The sequence below is a fragment of the Ranitomeya variabilis genome, chromosome 1 (assembly GCF_051348905.1).
Source record: "Ranitomeya variabilis isolate aRanVar5 chromosome 1, aRanVar5.hap1, whole genome shotgun sequence".
NCBI classification, from domain to species: Eukaryota; Metazoa; Chordata; class Amphibia; order Anura; family Dendrobatidae; genus Ranitomeya; species Ranitomeya variabilis.
In genome coordinates, this window is record NC_135232.1 from 671,291,491 (window position 1) to 671,311,497 (window position 20,007).

The 20,007-nt window shown below is 47.0% G+C and overlaps 1 protein-coding gene across 1 annotated transcript; it reads right to left on the bottom strand.

The window, feature by feature from the left end:
* Positions 1-821: 821 nt before the first annotated feature.
* LOC143775658 (acyl-coenzyme A thioesterase 1-like) lies at positions 822-18,840 on the bottom strand. The gene is made up of 3 exons (XM_077264051.1): positions 18,179-18,840; positions 11,949-12,151; positions 822-1,634 (listed from the first exon to the last, which is right to left on the bottom strand). The coding sequence occupies exons 1-3, from the start codon at positions 18,708-18,710 to the stop codon at positions 1,035-1,037; spliced, it is 1,335 nt and encodes a 444-aa protein (XP_077120166.1). The 5' UTR covers positions 18,711-18,840; the 3' UTR covers positions 822-1,034.
* Positions 18,841-20,007: the final 1,167 nt, after the last annotated feature.

Below are 20,007 nucleotides of genomic sequence, written 5' to 3' on the forward strand. Positions count from 1 at the left end.
CCACCTCCTTGCTGACGTCGCAGCCTTGTTGGGACATGGTGGCCATCCACTACTCCATCCATATGGACCATCCAGGGATGTTCGACACTCATCAGTAAACAAGACTGTTTGAAAATTAGTCTTCATGTATGTCTGGCCCACTGCAACCATTTCTGCTTGTGAACACTGTTTAGGGGTGGCCGAATATTAGGTTTATGCACCACAGCAAGACTTTGAAGGATTCTACACCTTGAGGCACCAGCAGCTTCAAATAACTGTTTGCTGCTTTGTAATGGTATTTTGGCAGCTGCCCTCTTAATCCAATGAATTTGTCTGGCAGAAACCTTCCTCATTATGCCTTTATCTGCATGAACTCTGTCTGTGCTCTGTTTCAGTCACAAATCTCTTCACAGTATGATGATCACTCTTAAGTTTTTGTGAAATATCTAATGTTTTCATACCTTTTCCAAGGCACTGCACTATTTAACGGTTTTCAGCAGCAGAGAGATCCTTTTTATTTCCCATATTGCTTGAAACCTGTGGCCTGCTTAATAATGTGGAACATCATTTTTAAGTAGTTTTCCTTTAATTAGAATCACCTGGAAAACTAATTCTCACTAATTATCACATTTGAAAAACAAAACAATTAAATCTTTATGACACTTAAATCCAATTTGCATAATAATTTGGAACATGGTGTATACCAACATATAAAATGCCCATAGAGGCTAAAAGGATATACTTTTGCCTCTGCTGGGTGAACGAAGGCCTATGGATATGCTTGACGAATTCCTAAGCAGTGTAGATGAATTGTAGTTTACTGTGTAGTTACATGAACAATCTTTAGTAGCCCAATCGAATAATTTATTAACGCTTTAATTGATAAATCAGGTTTCTGGAAAAGTAATTTCACTCTACAGCTGACCATTTACTATGCCTTCATTAACAACACACTCCTGACATCAACATACATAATTTAAGGTCGGCGAGCTAACAGCACAGCAATTGATCAGTCTCAGCATTGTATCGTGTGCTGCACTAATTTTGGATGTGACTTAGAGGTGACTCGTCATGGAATTTGTCCCTTTAAGGTGCTTTGAGAAAAAAGTTAGGATTTTTTTCCAGGCGTCTTCCTGTGCTTTGGCATGTTCTTTCATTTGTCCTCCCCACAACACTGGCATACCCAGCAGTTTGTGGTGGGAAGCACTGCACAATGGTGAATAAGGGGGCTCGAGTAGGTGGCCGGCGCCAGGATAGCACTGAAACTCCACATCCTTCTGATGAGCTTCCAGACGGGCGACCAATTGATCAGCATATGCGGCACTTGGCCAGTTTTTGTCATCTAATCCGCTCAAAACGAGAAAAGCAGCCGGGGACCGTTCTACTGGAATAAGACACTCTGAATTTGCTGGATCCAATGGATCATCCATGGATTCTGAAAAGTCCAACTCACCAGTCTCTGTGAACTTAATCTTCTCAGCACTGAATCCAATGCTTGGGATGACAAACTTACCACACGGTAAAGGTGTAAATGTGTTGGCGCCACAACCAGAGATGCTGACAGCTGCTTTAATCCCAGGTAGGAAAGTTGCCATGCTCAGAGCCAAATCCCCACCTTTCGAGATACCAATGACTCCAATTCTTTCTTTGTCAACCTACAACAGTTTAAGAGCAGAATATCAGAGGTCTTGTGTAATCAGAAAACCTTCTATAAAATATGTGTACGGACCAAGCTCTGCTCTGCACTTCTATTCCCATTATAGAGCCGTTCTGCAGGATCAGCAAGCCCCCGATGTTGTGAAACTACAACTTTCAACATACCCGGACAATGGCCTTGGCAAGGTTGAATTTGTTTGACCTAGGCCTTTTTTCAACCTATGTAACCTGGCTCATTCAGATGTCTGATTTTTGTGTATGAGAGCTATCCGTGGTTTTCACAGATAACGCTGGAACCCAAGATAGTCTATGGGGACAGTCACATGTCAAAAATTTTCCTCAGACCGAGAGGTCCGTAGAAGATCGTGGAGACATGTCTGATTTTGATCCGAGGATCGGATACAAATCAGCATTGCAAGTTAATTAGTCAGTGAAAAAAATCAGCATGCACTCAGATAACATTTGAGTGCAGTCCATTTTCAAGGACTTACAGAATGGAGGTGTCATTTTTTTTTTTAATTTCTCCACACACTTGGACCACACTCTAATCAAACTGTGATGGACCCACTGCACCACTGGCCGGGGTTATCCTGGAGAGACGTAACTAAGTGACTACCTGACCTTCACTAGATCCCCTGATGGTCACCAGGTGCCACTCCAAAGCAGTGCCTGGACCTGCAGCAGCTAACCTAAAGGTCAAAGCAGAAATACAAGGCACAGAGGGTGAGGACAGAGATGAGGTCAGACAGTCCCAGGTCAGGGCACAGCACAGTTTCATCATAAAAAGCCGGGATAAGGAGAGGAGAGATCAGACAAAACAAGTAAACAAGCCGGGTCAGTAACAGGAAAAACAAAACAAGAATGCACCTAGACTGACTGGTAACTAGAGACAAGGTATGGAGGGAGAAGCTGCATAATATTTTCCCTGCTGACAAGGGATAGGCCAGGAAACAAAACTCTATAGGACAGGGCGAGTTAAATTCCTGCTGAGTCTGGCAGTGGCTCCCTATAGCCAGGTGAAGGCTGTCTTGCCAAATGAGGATGCAGCAGTGCTTCAAGAGGCAGTTCAGCGCGATGGTCTGACACTGGGAGGAGCAGGTTGGTGAACATAGTGAGTAGGACGCCACTAAGACTTGCGAGTTACCGGCAAGATCAGAATATCAGAAGATCTTACATGGAAAAATCGGACGTCTAAATGAGCCCAAAGAATGCAGAGAATCGTAGTTTCACAACAACTGGAATGCTGACAATTCTTTTTCATATACAAGTGCTTCTCAGTAAATTAGAATATAATCAAAAAGTTAATTTATTTCAGTTCTTCAATAAAAAAAGTTAAAATCGTATATTATATAGAATTATTACAAATAGTGTGATCTATTTTAAGTGTTTATTTCTGTTAATGTTGATAATTATGGTGTACAGCCAAAGAAAACCCAAAAGTCATTATATCAGTAAATTAGAATACTTTATAACACCAGCTAGAAAAATGATTTTAAAATCCGAAATGTTGGCCTACTGAAATGTATGTTCAGTAAATACACTCAATACTTGGTTGGGGCTCCTTTTGCATCAATTACTGCATCATGGTATGGAGGCGATCAGCCTGTGGCACTGCTGAGGTGTTATGGAAGCTCAGGTTGCTTTGATAGCAGCCTTCAGCTCGTCTGTATTGTTGCGTCTGGTGTCTCTCATCTTCCGCTTGGCAATACCCCATACATTCTCTATGGGGTTAAGGTCAGGAGAGTTTGCTGGCCAATCAAGCAGAGTGATACAGTGGTTTTTAAGACAGGTATTGGTACTTTTGGTAGTGTGGACAGGTGCCAAGTCTTGCTGGAGAATAAAATTTCTATCTCCAAAAAGCTTGTCGGCAAAGGGAAGCATGAAGTGCTCTAAAATTTCCTGGTAGACGGCTGCGCTGACGTTGGTCTTGATAAAACAGTGGACCTACACCAGCAGATGACATGGCTCCCCAAACCATCACTGATTGTGGAAACTTCACACTAGAACTCAAGCACCTTGGATTGTGGCCTCTCCACTCTTCCTCCAGACTCTGGGACCTTGATTTCCAAATGAAATGCAAAAATTGACTTTCATCTGAAAACAACACCTTGGACCACTGAGCAACAGTCCAGTTCTTTTTCTTCTTGGCCCAGGTAAGACGCTTCTGGCGTTGTCTATCGGTCATGATTGGCTTGACACAAGGAATGAGACACTTGTAGCCCATGTCCTGGATACGTCTGTGTGTGGTGGCTCTTGAAGCAATGACTCTAGCAGCAGTCCACTCCTTGTGAATCTCCCCCAAATTTTTTGAATGGCCTTTTCTTAACAATCCTTTCATGGCTTTGGTTATTCTGGTTGCTTGAGCAACTTTTTCTACCACACTTTTTCCTTTCACTCAACTTTCCATTGATATGCATGGATACAGCACTCTGAACAGCCAGCTTCTTTCGAAATGACCTTTTGTGGCTTATCCTCCTTGTGGAGTGTGTCAATGACTGCCTTCTGGACATCTGTCAAGTCAGCAGTCTTCCCCATGATTGTGGAGCCTACTAAAATAGACTAAGAGACCTTTTTTATCTCTTAGTCTTTACAGGTGTGTTTTGTTAATTATTCTAATTTACTGAGATAATGATTTTAGGGTTTTCATTGGCTGTAAGCCATAATCATCAACATTAACAGAAATAAACACTTTAAATAGATCACTCTGTTTGTAATGACGCTATATCATATACAGTGGGGCAAAAAAGTATTTAGTCAGTCAGCAATAGTGCAAGTTCCACCACTTAAAAAGATGAGAGGCGTCTGTAATTTACATCATAGGTAGACCTCAACTATGGGAGACAAACTGAGAAAAAAAAATCCAGAAAATCACATTGTCTGTTTTTTTATCATTTTATTTGCATATTATGGTGGAAAATAAGTATTTGGTCAGAAACAAAATTTCATCTCAATACTTTGTAATATATCCTTTGTTGGCAATGACAGAGGTCAAACGTTTTCTGTAAGTCTTCACAAGGTTGCCACACACTGTTGTTGGTATGTTGGCCCATTCCTCCATGCAGATCTCCTCTAGAGCAGTGATGTTTTTGGCTTTTCGCTTGGCAACACGGACTTTCAACTCCCTCCAAAGGTTTTCTATAGGGTTGAGATCTGGAGACTGGCTAGGCCACTCCAGGATCTTGAAATGCTTCTTACGAAGCCACTCCTTCGTTGCCCTGGCGGTGTGCTTTGGATCATTGTCATGTTGAAAGACCCAGCCACGTTTCATCTTCACTGCCCTTGCTGATGGAAGGAGGTTTGCACTCAAAATCTCACGATACATGGCCCCATTCATTCTTTCATGTACCCGGATCAGTCGTCCTGGCCCCTTTGCAGAGAAACAGCCCCAAAGCATGATGTTTCCACCACCATGCTTTACAGTAGGTATGGTGTTTTGTCATGATTCTCAATGGCGAGAGAACATAGCCCAGCATATATGAGAACTAGCTCTTGGAAGATGGAAACTATACTGACCATGAACTAAACCTGCCGCACAACTAGAAGTGGCCGGGTAGCATGCCTACGTTTTTTATCCCTAGATGCCCAGCGCCAGCCGGAGAACTACCTAATCCTAGCAGAGGAAAAGACAGTCCTGGCTCACCTCTAGAGAAATTTTCCCAAAAGGCAGACAGAGGCCCCCACATATATTGGCGGTGATTTTAGATGAAATGACAAACGTAGTATGAAAATAGGTTTAGCAAAATCGAGGTCCGCTTACTAGATAGCATGAAGACAGAAAGGGCACTTTCATGGTCAGCAGAAAACCCTATCAAAACACCATCCAGAAATTACTTTAAGACTCTAGCATTAACTCATAACACCAGAGTGGCAATTTCCGCTCACAAGAGCTTTCCAGACACAGTAACGAAACAGCAGCTGTGAACAGGAACAAAATGCAAAAACACACAAGGACAAAAGTCCAACTTAGCTAGGAGTTGTCTAGTAGCAGGAACATGCACAGAAGGCTTCTGATTACATTGTTGACCGGCATGAAACTGACAGAGGAGCAAGGTTATATAGCGACTCCCACATCCTGATAGGAGCAGGTGAACAGAGGGGATGATGCACACAAGTACAATTCCACAAGTAGCCACCGGGGGAGCCCAGAATCCAATTTCACAACAGTACCCCCCCCTCAAGGAGGGGGCACCGAACCCTCACCAGAACCACCAGGGCGATCAGGATGAGCCCTATGAAAGGCACGGACAAGATCGGAGGCATGAACATCAGAGGCAGTGACCCAAGAATTATCCTCCTGACCGTATCCCTTCCATTTGACCAGATACTGGAGTTTCCGTCTGGAAACACGAGAGTCTAAGATCTTTTCCACAACGTACTCCAACTCACCCTCAACCAACACCGGAGCAGGAGGCTCAACGGAAGGCACAGCCGGTACCTCATACCTGCGCAACAATGACCGATGAAAAACATTATGAATCGAAAAGGATGCAGGGAGGTCCAAACGGAAGGACACAGGGTTAAGAATCTCCAATATCTTGTACGGGCCGATGAACCGAGGCTTAAACTTAGGAGAAGAAACCCTCATAGGGACAAAACGAGAAGACAACCACACCAAGTCCCCAACACAAAGCCGAGGACCAACACGACGACGGCGGTTGGCAAAAAGCTGAGTCTTCTCCTGGGACAACTTCAAATTGTCCACCACCTGCCCCCAAATCTGATGCAACCTCTCCACCACAGCATCCACTCCAGGACAATCCGAAGATTCCACTTGACCGGAGGAAAATCGAGGATGAAACCCCGAATTACAGAAAAACGGGGACACCAAGGTGGCAGAGCTGGCCCGATTATTGAGGGCGAACTCCGCCAAAGGCAAAAAAGCAACCCAATCATCCTGATCCGCAGACACAAAACACCTCAAATATGTCTCCAAGGTCTGATTAGTCCGCTCGGTCTGGCCATTAGTCTGAGGATGGAAAGCAGACGAAAAAGACAAATCTATGCCCATCCTAGCACAGAATGCCCGCCAAAATCTAGACACGAATTGGGTCCCTCTGTCAGAAACGATATTCTCCGGAATACCATGCAAACGAACAACATTTTGAAAAAACAGAGGAACCAACTCGGAAGAAGAAGGCAACTTAGGCAAGGGAACCAGATGGACCATCTTAGAGAAACGGTCACACACCACCCAGATGACAGACATCTTCTGAGAAACAGGCAGATCCGAAATAAAATCCATCGAGATGTGCGTCCAAGGCCTCTTCGGGATAGGCAAGGGTAACAACAATCCACTAGCCCGAGAACAACAAGGCTTGGCCCGAGCACAAACGTCACAAGACTGCACAAAGCCTCGCACATCTCGTGACAGGGAAGGCCACCAGAAGGACCTTGCCACCAAATCCCTGGTACCAAAGATTCCAGGATGACCTGCCAACGCAGAAGAATGAACCTCAGAGATGACTCTACTGGTCCAATCATCAGGAACAAACAGTCTACCAGGTGGGCAACGATCAGGTCTATCCGCCTGAAACTCCTGCAAGGCCCGCCGCAGGTCTGGAGAAACGGCAGACAATATCACTCCATCTTTAAGGATACCTGTGGGCTCAGAATTACCAGGGGAGTCAGGCTCAAAACTCCTAGAAAGGGCATCCGCCTTAACATTCTTAGAACCCGGTAGGTAAGACACCACAAAATTAAACCGAGAGAAAAACAACGACCAGCGCGCCTGTCTAGGATTCAGGCGCCTGGCAGACTCAAGGTAAATTAAATTTTTGTGGTCAGTCAATACCACCACCTGATGTCTGGCCCCCTCAAGCCAGTGACGCCACTCCTCAAAAGCCCACTTCATGGCCAAAAGCTCCCGATTCCCAATATCATAATTCCGCTCGGCGGGCGAAAATTTACGGGAAAAAAAGGCACAAGGTCTCATCACGGAGCAGTCGGAACTTCTCTGCGACAACACCGCCCCAGCTCCGATTTCAGAAGCGTCGACCTCAACCTGAAAAGGAAGAGCAACATCAGGCTGACGCAACACTGGGGCGGAAGAAAAGCGGCGCTTGAGCTCCCGAAAGGCCTCCACAGCATCAGGGGACCAATCAGCAACATCAGCACCCTTCTTAGTCAAATCAGTCAATGGTTTTACAACATCAGAAAAACCAGCAATAAATCGACGATAAAAGTTAGCAAAGCCCAAAAATTTCTGAAGACTCTTAAGAGAAGAGGGTTGCGTCCAATCACCAATAGCCTGAACCTTGACAGGATCCATCTCGATGGAAGAGGGGGAAAAAATGTATCCCAAGAAGGAAATCTTTTGAACCCCAAAAACACACTTAGAACCCTTCACACACAAGGAATTAGACCGCAAAACCTGAAAAACCCTCCTGACCTGCTGGACATGAGAGTCCCAGTCATCCGAAAAAATCAGAATATCATCCAGATACACAATCATAAATTTATCCAAATAATCGCGGAAAATGTCATGCATAAAGGACTGGAAGACTGAAGGGGCATTTGAAAGACCAAAAGGCATCACCAAATACTCAAAATGGCCCTCGGGCGTATTAAATGCGGTTTTCCACTCATCCCCCTGCTTGATTCGCACCAAATTATACGCCCCACGGAGATCAATCTTAGAGAACCACTTGGCCCCCTTTATACGAGCAAACAAATCAGTAAGCAGTGGTAACGGATATTGATATTTAACCGTGATTTTATTCAAAAGTCGATAATCAATACACGGCCTCAAAGAGCCGTCTTTCTTAGACACAAAGAAAAAACCGGCTCCTAAGGGAGATGACGAAGGACGAATATGTCCCTTTTCCAAGGACTCCTTTATATATTCTCGCATAGCCGCGTGTTCAGGCACAGACAGATTAAATAAACGACCCTTAGGGTATTTACTACCCGGGATCAAGTCTATGGCACAATCGCACTCCCGGTGCGGAGGTAGCGAACCAACCTTGGGTTCTTCAAAAACGTCACGAAAGTCAGACAAGAATTCAGGAATCTCAGAGGGAATAGATGATGAAATGGAAACCAAAGGTACGTCCCCATGAGTTCCTTTACATCCCCAGCTTAACACAGACATAGCTCTCCAGTCGAGGACTGGGTTATGAGATTGCAGCCATGGCAATCCCAGCACCAAAACATCATGTAGATTATACAGCACCAGAAAGCGAATAACCTCCTGGTGATCCGGATTAACACGCATAGTCACTTGTGTCCAGTATTGTGGTTTATTACTAGCCAATGGGGTGGAGTCAATCCCTTTCAGAGGTATCGGAGCCTCCAATGGCTCCAAATCATACCCACAGCGTTTGGCAAAGGACCAATCCATAAGACTCAAAGCAGCGCCAGAGTCGACATAGGCGTCCGCGGTAATAGATGACAAAGAACAAATCAGGGTCACAGATAGAATAAACTTAGACTGTAAAGTGCTAATTGAAACAGACTTGTCAGGCTTCTTAGTACGCTTAAAGCATGCTGATATAACATGAGTTGAATCACCACAATAGAAGCACAACCCATTTTTTCGTCTAAAATTCTGCCGCTCGCTTCTGGACAGAATTCTATCACATTGCATATTTTCTGGCGTTTTCTCAGTAGACACCGCCAAATGGTGCACAGGTTTGCGCTCCCGCAGACGCCTATCGATCTGAATAGCCATCGTCATGGACTCATTCAGACTCGCAGGCACAGGGAACCCCACCATAACATCCTTAATGGCATCAGAGAGACCTTCTCTGAAAATCGCCGCCAGGGCGCACTCATTCCACTGAGTAAGCACAGACCATTTGCGGAATTTTTGGCAGTATATTTCAGCTTCATCTTGCCCCTGAGACAAGGACATCAAGGCCTTTTCCGCCTGAAGCTCTAAATGAGGTTCCTCATAAAGCAACCCCAAGGCCAGAAAAAAACGCATCCACATTGAGCAACGCAGGATCCCCTGGTGCCAATGCAAAAGCCCAGTCCTGAGGGTCGCCCCGGAGCAAGGAAATTACAATCCTGACCTGCTGTGCAGGGTCTCCGGCAGAGCGAGACTTCAGGGACAAAAACAATTTGCAATTATTTTTAAAATTTTGAAAGTGAGATCTATTCCCCGAGAAGAATTCAGGCAAAGGAATTCTAGGCTCAGACATAGGTGCATGAACAACAAAATCTTGCAAATTTTGTACCTTTGTGGCGAGATTATTCAAACCTGTAGCTACACTCTGAAGATCCATTTGAAACAGGTGAACACAGAGCCATTCAAGGATTAGAAGGAGAGAAAGAGAGGAAGGCTGCAGCATAGGCAAACTAGCAAGTGATTCAATTAAGAGCACACTCAGAACTAGAGGGAAAAAAAAAAAAAAAATTGTAGCAGACTTCTTTTTTCTCTCCTTTCTCAGCCAGTAATTTAACCCTTTTTTGGGCCGGTCAAACTGTCATGATTCTCAATGGCGAGAGAACATAGCCCAGCATATATGAGAACTAGCTCTTGGAAGATGGAAACTATACTGACCATGAACTAAACCTGCCGCACAACTAGAAGTGGCCGGGTAGCATGCCTACGTTTTTTATCCCTAGATGCCCAGCGCCAGCCGGAGAACTACCTAATCCTAGCAGAGGAAAAGACAGTCCTGGCTCACCTCTAGAGAAATTTTCCCAAAAGGCAGACAGAGGCCCCCACATATATTGGCGGTGATTTTAGATGAAATGACAAACGTAGTATGAAAATAGGTTTAGCAAAATCGAGGTCCGCTTACTAGATAGCATGAAGACAGAAAGGGCACTTTCATGGTCAGCAGAAAACCCTATCAAAACACCATCCAGAAATTACTTTAAGACTCTAGCATTAACTCATAACACCAGAGTGGCAATTTCCGCTCACAAGAGCTTTCCAGACACAGTAACGAAACAGCAGCTGTGAACAGGAACAAAATGCAAAAACACACAAGGACAAAAGTCCAACTTAGCTAGGAGTTGTCTAGTAGCAGGAACATGCACAGAAGGCTTCTGATTACATTGTTGACCGGCATGAAACTGACAGAGGAGCAAGGTTATATAGCGACTCCCACATCCTGATAGGAGCAGGTGAACAGAGGGGATGATGCACACAAGTACAATTCCACAAGTGGCCACCGGGGGAGCCCAGAATCCAATTTCACAACAGTGTTTGATGGATGCAACTCAGTATTCTTTTTCCTCCAAACACAAGTTGTGTTTCTACCAAACAGTTCCAGTTTGGTTTCATCAGACCATAGGACATTCTCCAAAAACTCCTCTGGATCATCCAAATGCTCTCTAGCAAACTTCAGACGGGCCCGGACATGTACTGGCTTAAGCAGTGGGACACGTCTGGCACTGCAGGATCTGAGTCCATGGTGGCGTAGTGTGTTACTTATGGTAGGCCTTGTTACATTGGTCCCAGCTCTCTGCAGTTCATTCACTAGGTCCCCCCGCGTGGTTCTGGGATTTTTGCTCACCGTTCTTTTGATCATTCTGACCCCACGGGGTGGGATTTTGCGTGGAGCCCCAGATCGAGGGAGATTATCAGTGGTCTTGAATGTCTTCCATTTTCTAATTATTGCTCCCACTGTTGATTTCTTCACTCCAAGCTGGTTGGCTATTGCAGATTCAGTCTTCCCAGCCTGGTGCAGGGCTACAATATTGTTTCTGGTGTCCTTTGACAGCTCTTTGGTCTTCACCATAGTGGAGTTTGGAGTCAGACTGTTTGAGGGTGTGCACAGGTGTCTTTTTATACTGATAAGTTTAAACAGGTGCCATTACTACAGGTAATGAGTGGAGGAAGGAGGAGACTCTTAAAGAAGAAGTTACAGGTCTGTGAGAGCCAGAAATCTTGATTGTTTGTTTCTGACCAAATACTTATTTTCCACCATAATATGCAAATAAAATGATAAAAAAACAGACAATGTGATTTTCTGGATTTTTTTTTCTCAGTTTGTCTCCCATAGTTGAGGTCTACCTATGATGTAAATTACAGACGCCTCTCATCTTTTTAAGTGGTGGAACTTGCACTATTGCTGACTGACTAAATACTTTTTTGCCCCACTGTACGAGTTTCACGTTTTGTATTGAAGAACTGAAATAAATTAACTTTTTGATGATAATCTAATTTTGTGAGAAGCACCTGTATTTGGGGATTGGCTTTTTTTTATTAAAACACCTTTTCAAACTATGTGATGAGGTCTCTAGTGCTTAAATACATTTTTTGAAAGCACAGATGCTGGATATTTGGAAAAAGATGTTTATAAAAGAAAAGTAGCAGTACTTGAGAAAATTAATGTCATGACAAAATTAAAAAAAAATACCTTTGGGTGGCACCTAAGAAATTCCAATGCATTTCTAAAGTAATCCAAATGAAGCCCCCCGAGGTTTTTTGGAAGGTCCTCATAATCAAAATAGGCCAGCGCCATAGTGCAGAAGCCATGGCTGGACAGGAGACTGGCTCTGTGCTCCATGAGACCGCCGCCTGTGCCATAGAGATCAATGAGGGCAGGGAACAGGCCGCGTCCTAGAAGAGATGAAATAAGTCAGAATGATGACATAAACGATAACTCATATATTTAAACAGTTTTCAGCAGGCTCCATATGCAGAGAGGCAGGATCACAATGACAGGTGACACCTCTGTACACAGCTAACACAGGATCTACCAATCAGAATAGGTAATGTCACAGCTCCCCTTCTCTGCTCAATGACATTTGAGCACACGCTCATATTGGAAGCCTCAATAAAAAAAAGGTTGTCACAAGATTTTGGCCGCTATGTACATTTGCTTTTGCTGAAACAATAGGAGTCAAAAAGCCCTAGTGACCAGTGGGAAAATTGCAAGATTTCTATTTTTCAGTTTTCATATAGATTTTGATGTGCAAAAAAATTGCCAAAAATGTGAAAAAAATACATTAAACAAAACAACCTGATTTAAACAATCGGTCATTTTTTGATATTAGTTATGTGTACATGAGTCTTTATGCTGAGTTTTTGGAGTGGAAACTGGGCAGAAGCTCTAAGTTTTTGAGGAGGATTTGTAGAGTTTCCTCTCAATTTCTCCTCCAAAAAAACTTTGCACATAGCCAAAAGATGTTCCCTCTTAAAAAAAAAAAAAAAAAAAAAAGCTTCAAGACGTCCTGAAAGACTCTTCCCATTAATTGTTATTCCATTTTGCTGCTCACGTTCAGTTTTTTGAGTGCTGTTTTTCCTGAGTCTTTCTGCTGAATTATTGAAAAGACAACACTGAACGGACACTCCAAGTTTTTGAGGAGCATATGGAGAATTGCTGCTCCAAAATCTCCTGAAATTATATATAACAAAATTCAGAAAATTCTTTATATATATATATATATATATATATATATATATATATATATATATATATATATATATATATATATATATATACACACACAGATAGATAGACAGATAGATTTATAGATAGATATACATATCAGTGGGTACGAAAATTGTTCAGACCCCTTTAAATTTTTCAATCTGTTTCATCGCGGCCATTTGGTAAATTCAAAAAAGTTCATTTTCCTTATTACACTCTGCATCCCATCTTGACTGGAAAAAAACAAATGTGGAAAGTTTTGAAAATTTATTAAAAAAGAAAAACTGAAATATCACATGGCCATAAGTATTCAGACCCTTGGCTCAGTATTGAGTAGAAGCACCTTTTGAGCTAGTACAGCCATGAGTCTTCTTGGGAATGATGCAACAAGTTTTTCACACCTGGATTTGGGGATCCTCTGCCATTCTTCCTTGCAGATCCTCTCCAGTTCTGTCAGGTTGGATGGTGAACGTTGGTGGACAGCCATTTTCACGTCTCTCCAGAGATGCTCAATTGGGTTTAGGTCAGGGCTCTGGCTGGGCCAGTCACGAATGGTCACAGAGTTGTTCTGAAGCCACTCCTTTGTCATTTTAGCTGTGTGCTTAGGGTCATTGTCTTGTTGGAAGGTGAATCTTTGGCCTTGTCTGAGGTCCAGAGCACTCTGGAAGAGGTTTTCATCCAGGATATCTCTGTACTTGGCCGCATTCATGTTCCCTTCAATGACAACCAGTCCTCCTGTCCCTGCAGCTAAAAAACACCCCCATAGCATGATGTTGTCACCACCATGTTTCACTGTTGGGATTGTATTGGGCAGGTGATGAGCAGTGCCTGGTTTTCTCCACACATACCGCTTAGAATTATCACCAAAAAGGTCTATCTTCGTCTCATCAGGCCAGAGAATCTTATTTCTCATAGTCTGGGAGTCCTTTGTGTTTTTCAGCAAAATCTATGCGGGCTTTCACATGTCTTGCACTGAGGAGAGGCTGCTGTCGGACAACTCTGCCCGACTGGTGGAGGGCTGCAGTGATAGTTGACTTTGTGGAACTTTCTCCCACCTCCCTACTGCATCTCTGGAGCTCAGCCACAGTGATCTTGGGGCTCTTCTTTACCTCTCTCACCAAGGCTCTTCTCCCACGATTCCTCAGTTTGGCTGAACAGCCAGTTCTAGGAAGACTTCTGGTGGTCCCAAACTTCTTCCAATTAAGGATTATGGAGGCCACTGTGCTCTTAGGAACCTTGAGTACTGCAGAAATTCATTTGCAACCTTGGCCAGATCTGTGCCTTGCCACAATTCTGTCTCTGAGCTCCTTGGCCAGATCCTCATGATTCTCTTTTGGTCTGACATGCACTGTGAGCTGTGAGGTCTTATATAGACAGGTGTGTGCCTTTCCAAATCATTTCCCAAAAGTTTAATTAAACACAGCTGGACTCCAATGAAGGACTAGAACCATCTCAAGGAGGATGACATGGAAATGGACAGCATGTGACATAAATATGAGTGTCTGAGCAAAGGGTCTGAATACTTATGACGATGTGATATTTCAGTTTTTCTTTTTTCATAAATTTGCAAAAAATTCTACATTTCTGTTTTTTCAGTCAAGATGAGGTGCAGAGTGTACAATAATGTGAAAAAAAAATGAACTTTTTTGAATTTACCAAATGGCTGCAATAAAACTGAAAAATTTAAAGGGGTCTGAATACTTTTTGTACCCACTGTATACAGTATATAGAACACTGTGAATGTAGCAAAAAGGATGTAAAAAAGTTTTAGGAAATAAAAAAAAACAAACGGTTGCAAAACCTCTTAAGAAAAAAAAACCTCCTGCAAAAATCCCCTAAGGGCATGTGTAAGCATTATCTTTATCAGAAGTATCCCACATGAAAAAGCACCACAAAATATCAGCAAAACAATGGACATAACCATGGAACAGAGACATCGCTGCTAATGCGCGGTAATAGGGACATCGCTGGGTGCGCATGGTAATAGGGACATCGCTGGGTTCGCATGGTAAGAGGGACATCGCTGCGGGCACATGGTAATAGGGACATCGCTGGGTGCGCATGGTAAGAGGGACATCGCTGCGTGCGCATGGTAAGAGGGACATCGCTGGGTGCGCATGGTAAGAGGGACATCGCTGCGTGCACATGGTAAGAGGGACATCGCTGCGTGCGCATGGTAAGAGGGACATCGCTGCGTGCGCATGGTAAGAGGGACATCGCTGCGTGCGCATGGTAAGAGGGACATCGCTGCGTGCGCATGGTAAGAGGGACATCGCTGGGTGCACATGGTAAGAGGGACATCGCTGCGTGCACATGGTAAGAGGGACATCGCTGCGTGCGCATGGTAAGAGGGACATCGCTGCGTGCGCATGGTAAGAGGGACATCGCTGCGTGCGCATGGTAAGAGGGACATCGCTGCGTGCGCATGGTAATACGGACATCGCTGCATGCACATGGTAATAGGGACATCGCTGGGTGCACATGGTAATAGGGACATCGCTGGGTGCACATGGTAATAGGGACATCGCTGGGTGCGCATGGTAATAGGGACATCGCTGGGTGCGCATGGTAATAGGGACATCGCTGCGTGCGCATGGTAATAGGGACATCGCTGCGTGCGCATGGTAATAGGGACATCGCTGCATGCACATGGTAATAGGGACATCGCTGGGTGCACATGGTAATAGGGACATCGCTGGGTGCACATGGTAATAGGGACATCGCTGGGTGCGCATGGTAATAGGGACATCGCTGCGTGCGCATGGTAATAGGGACATCGCTGCGTGCGCATGGTAATAGGGACATCGCTGCATGCACATGGTAATAGGGACATCGCTGGGTGCACATGGTAATAGGGACATCCCTGCGGGCACATGGTAAGAGGGACATCGCTGCATGCGCATGGTAAGAGGGACATCGCTGGGTGCGCATGGTAATAGGGACATCGCTGGGTGCGCATGGTAAGAGGGACATCGCTGCATGCGCATGGTAAGAGGGACATCGCTGGGTGCGCATGGTAAGAGGGACATCGCTGCGGGCACATGGTAAGAGGGACATCGCTGCGGGCACATGGTAATAGGGACATCGCTGCATGCGCATGGTAATAGGGACATCGCTGGGTGCGCATGGTAAGAGGGACATCGCTGGGTGCGCATGGTAAGAGGGACATCGCTGCATGCGCATGGTAATAGGGACATCCCTGCGGGCACATGGTAAAAGGGACATCGCTGCATGCGCATGGTAAGAGGGACATCGCTGGGTGCGCATGGTAATAGGGACATCGCTGCGGGCACATGGTAATAGGGACATCCCTGCGGGCACATGGTAATAGGGACATCGCTGCATGCGCATGGTAAGAGGGACATCGCTGGGTGCGCATGGTAAGAGGGACATCGCTGCGGGCACATGGTAATAGGGACATCGCTGCGGGCACATGGTAATAGGGACATCGCTGCATGCGCATGGTAATAGGGACATCGCTGCATGCGCATGGTAATAGGGACATCGTTGCATGCGCATGGTAAGAGGGACATCGCTGGGTGCACATGGTAATAGGGACATCGCTGCGGGCACATGGTAAGAGGGACATCGCTGCATGCGCATGGTAATAGGGACATCGCTGCGGGCACATGGTAATAGGGACATCGCTGCGGGCACATGGTAATAGGGACATCGCTGCATGCGCATGGTAATAGGGACATCGCTGCGGGCACATGGTAATAGGGACATCCCTGCGGGCACATGGTAATAGGGACATCGCTGCATGCGCATGGTAAGAGGGACATCGCTGGGTGCGCATGGTAAGAGGGACATCGCTGGGTGCGCATGGTAAGAGGGACATCGCTGGGTGCGCATGGTAATAGGGACATCGCTGCGGGCACATGGTAATAGGGACATCGCTGCATGCGCATGGTAAGAGGGACATCGCTGGGTGCGCATGGTAATAGGGACATCGCTGCGGGCACATGGTAATAGGGACATCGCTGCATGCGCATGGTAAGAGGGACATCGCTGGGTGCGCATGGTAATAGGGACATCGCTGCGGGCACATGGTAATAGGGACATCGCTGCATGCGCATGGTAAGAGGGACATCGCTGGGTGCGCATGGTAATAGGGACATCGCTGCGGGCACATGGTAATAGGGACATCGCTGCATGCGCATGGTAAGAGGGACATCGCTGGGTGCGCATGGTAATAGGGACATCGCTGCGGGCACATGGTAATAGGGACATCGCTGCATGCGCATGGTAAGAGGGACATCGCTGGGTGCGCATGGTAATAGGGACATCGCTGCGGGCACATGGTAATAGGGACATCGCTGCGTACACATGGTAATAGGGACATCGCTGCGGGCACACGGTAATAGGGACATCGCTTCGGGCACACGGTAATAGGGACATCGCTACGGGCACATGGGATATAGGGACATCGCTGTGGGCACATGGTAATAGGGACATCGCTGCGTACACATGGTAAGAGGGACATCGCTGCATGCACACGGTAATAGGGACATCGCTGCGGGCACACGGTAATAGGGACATCGCTGCGGGCACATGGTAATAGGGACATCGCTACGGGCACATGGGATATAGGGACATCGCTGCGGGCACACGGTAATAGGGACATCGCTGTGTACACACGGTAATAGGGACATCGCTGCGGGCACACGGTAATAGGGACATCGCTGCGTGTACATGGTAATAGGGACATCGCTGGGTGCGCATGGTAATAGGGACATCGCTGCGGGCACACGGTAATAGGGACATTGCTGCGGGCACACGGTAATAGGGACATTGCTGCGGGCACATGGTAATAGGGACATTGCTGCGGGCACATGGTAGTAGAGACATCCCCGCGCACATGCTCCGTTTTCGGAGTTGAGCACTCGTTCGTCAGGCGGCCTCTGCTGGGAAATTACTCGCTGTATTGTGAATTATACAATGGCGTGGGTTAAAAAAAATTCAGGAAAAATACAACAGTTTTGTGCTCCAGGGTCTGAAAAGCATCATGTGCACTCGGCCTTCAGAAGAAGCGTTTCCTGAAGGGCTTTCTGCTTGAAAAACTCTCCGAGAACATCGCCTTAGAGGCGGAATCCTGCTGGAAATCCCTCACATTTCACACCTCATAGAACGCCCATACCCTATAAAGAAAACCCCTCCTCAGAGGAAGAACAGGCGGAGAGAGTCTACTCCTGTCCGCAGCGGTCACTCACCGGTCGGCAGGAAGAGGCTCCCCCGCACACGGCCCTCCCGCAGCGGCTCCCGCCTCACCCCTTCCCCCAGGAAGCTCCTCTCCTGAGCGGCCTCCGCCAGCAGCAGAGCCCCGGGGGCGCCGTGTCCCGGGTGCAGGGAGAAGCGCAGCCGCAGCGGGCTCCGCACGTCCTTCTTCACCAGCCTCCGGAAAGGAGTCCGGGGCTGCAGCGACCACAGCGGCCCCTCCGGCTCCACTCCGGTGTAGCTGCCGCCGTCCAGCGCCGGGCTCCGGCTCACATCCAGCTCCCCGCCGCTGTCCGCTCGGTAGTGAGCCGCGGAGGTGAACAGCTCCCCGCCGTCATCGCTCAGAGCGGTGCGGAGAGTCACGTCCTGCCCGGGGCTCAGCCCGCGGACCCGGAGCTGCAGAGGCCGGTCATAGAGGCAGCGGCCCGGGGACACGAGCAGCGACACGGCGGACATGGCGCGGCTGCACCGGGGGACCGAGAGCAAGGTCCTGTGGAGCCGGTAGACTGGGGCAGAGATCGAGAACATGGTGAGGGGCGACGGGAGATCAGCGCTCAGAGTCCAAGGGTGAGAGTGCGAGATCTCCCGCCCCAGGAGCAGCAGCGACCCCGGCGCACACTGGGAACAGGCTGCACCACGGCCGGAGCACTAGCAGAGTCTTCTCCGGGTCACAAGTCCCCTCCTATTGATTGCACAGGGAAAACGCAAAGGAAACTCGCACTGAGTTTACATTGAAGCATTGACTGAGGCATTTTCCTCCTGCTTCTGACAATTCGGTGGTCAATCATGAAGCTTGTTTTTCAATCAGAAAAGTGTAAAAATAGGAATATATATATATATATACATACATACATACATATATACAGTGGCGTAACTACAAAGTTATGGGCCCCGGTGCGAACTTCCAAATGGGGCCCCCACCTCAACCCCGCCCCCCCCCCACCTTCCCCTAGATACGCCTTGGACTGTCGCAGGAATCTCCTGCACTGCAACATGGTGTTGGGTGCCAGCACAGCCCGCACAGTGGTATATCCAGCACAGCCCACACAGGGATATATACAGCACAGCCCGCACAGTGGTATATCCAGCAGAGCCCGCACAGTGGTATATCCAGCAGAGCCCGCACAGTGGTATATCCAGCACAGCCCGCACAGTGGTATATCCAGCAGAGCCCGCACAGTGGTATATCCAGCACAGCCCGCACAGTGGTATATCCAGCACAGCCCGCACAGTGGTATATCCAGCACAGCCCGCACAGTGGTATATCCAGCACAGCCCGCACAGGGGTATATACAGCACAGCCCGCACAGGGGTATATCCAGCACAGCCCGCACAGGGGTATATCCAGCACAGCCCGCACAGTGGTATATCCAGCACAGCCCGCACAGGGGTATATACAGCACAGCCCGCACAGGGGTATATACAGCACAGCCCGCACAGGGGTTATATACAGCACAGCCCGCACAGTGGTATATCCAGCACAGCCCGCACAGTGGTACATAGAGCACAGCCCGCACAGTGGTATATACAGCACAGCCCGCACAGTGGTATATACAGCAGAGCCCGCACAGTGGTATATCCAGCACAGGGATATATACAGCAGAGCCCGCACAGGGATATATACAGCAGAGCCCGCACAGGGGTATATACAGCACAGCCCGCACAGGGGTATATACAGCACAGCCCGCACAGGGGTATATACAGCACAGCCCGCACAGGGGTATATACAGCAGAGCCCGCACAGGGGTATATAGAGCACAGCCCGCACAGGGGTATATAGAGCACAGCCCGCACAGGGGTATATACAGCACAGCCCGCACAGGGA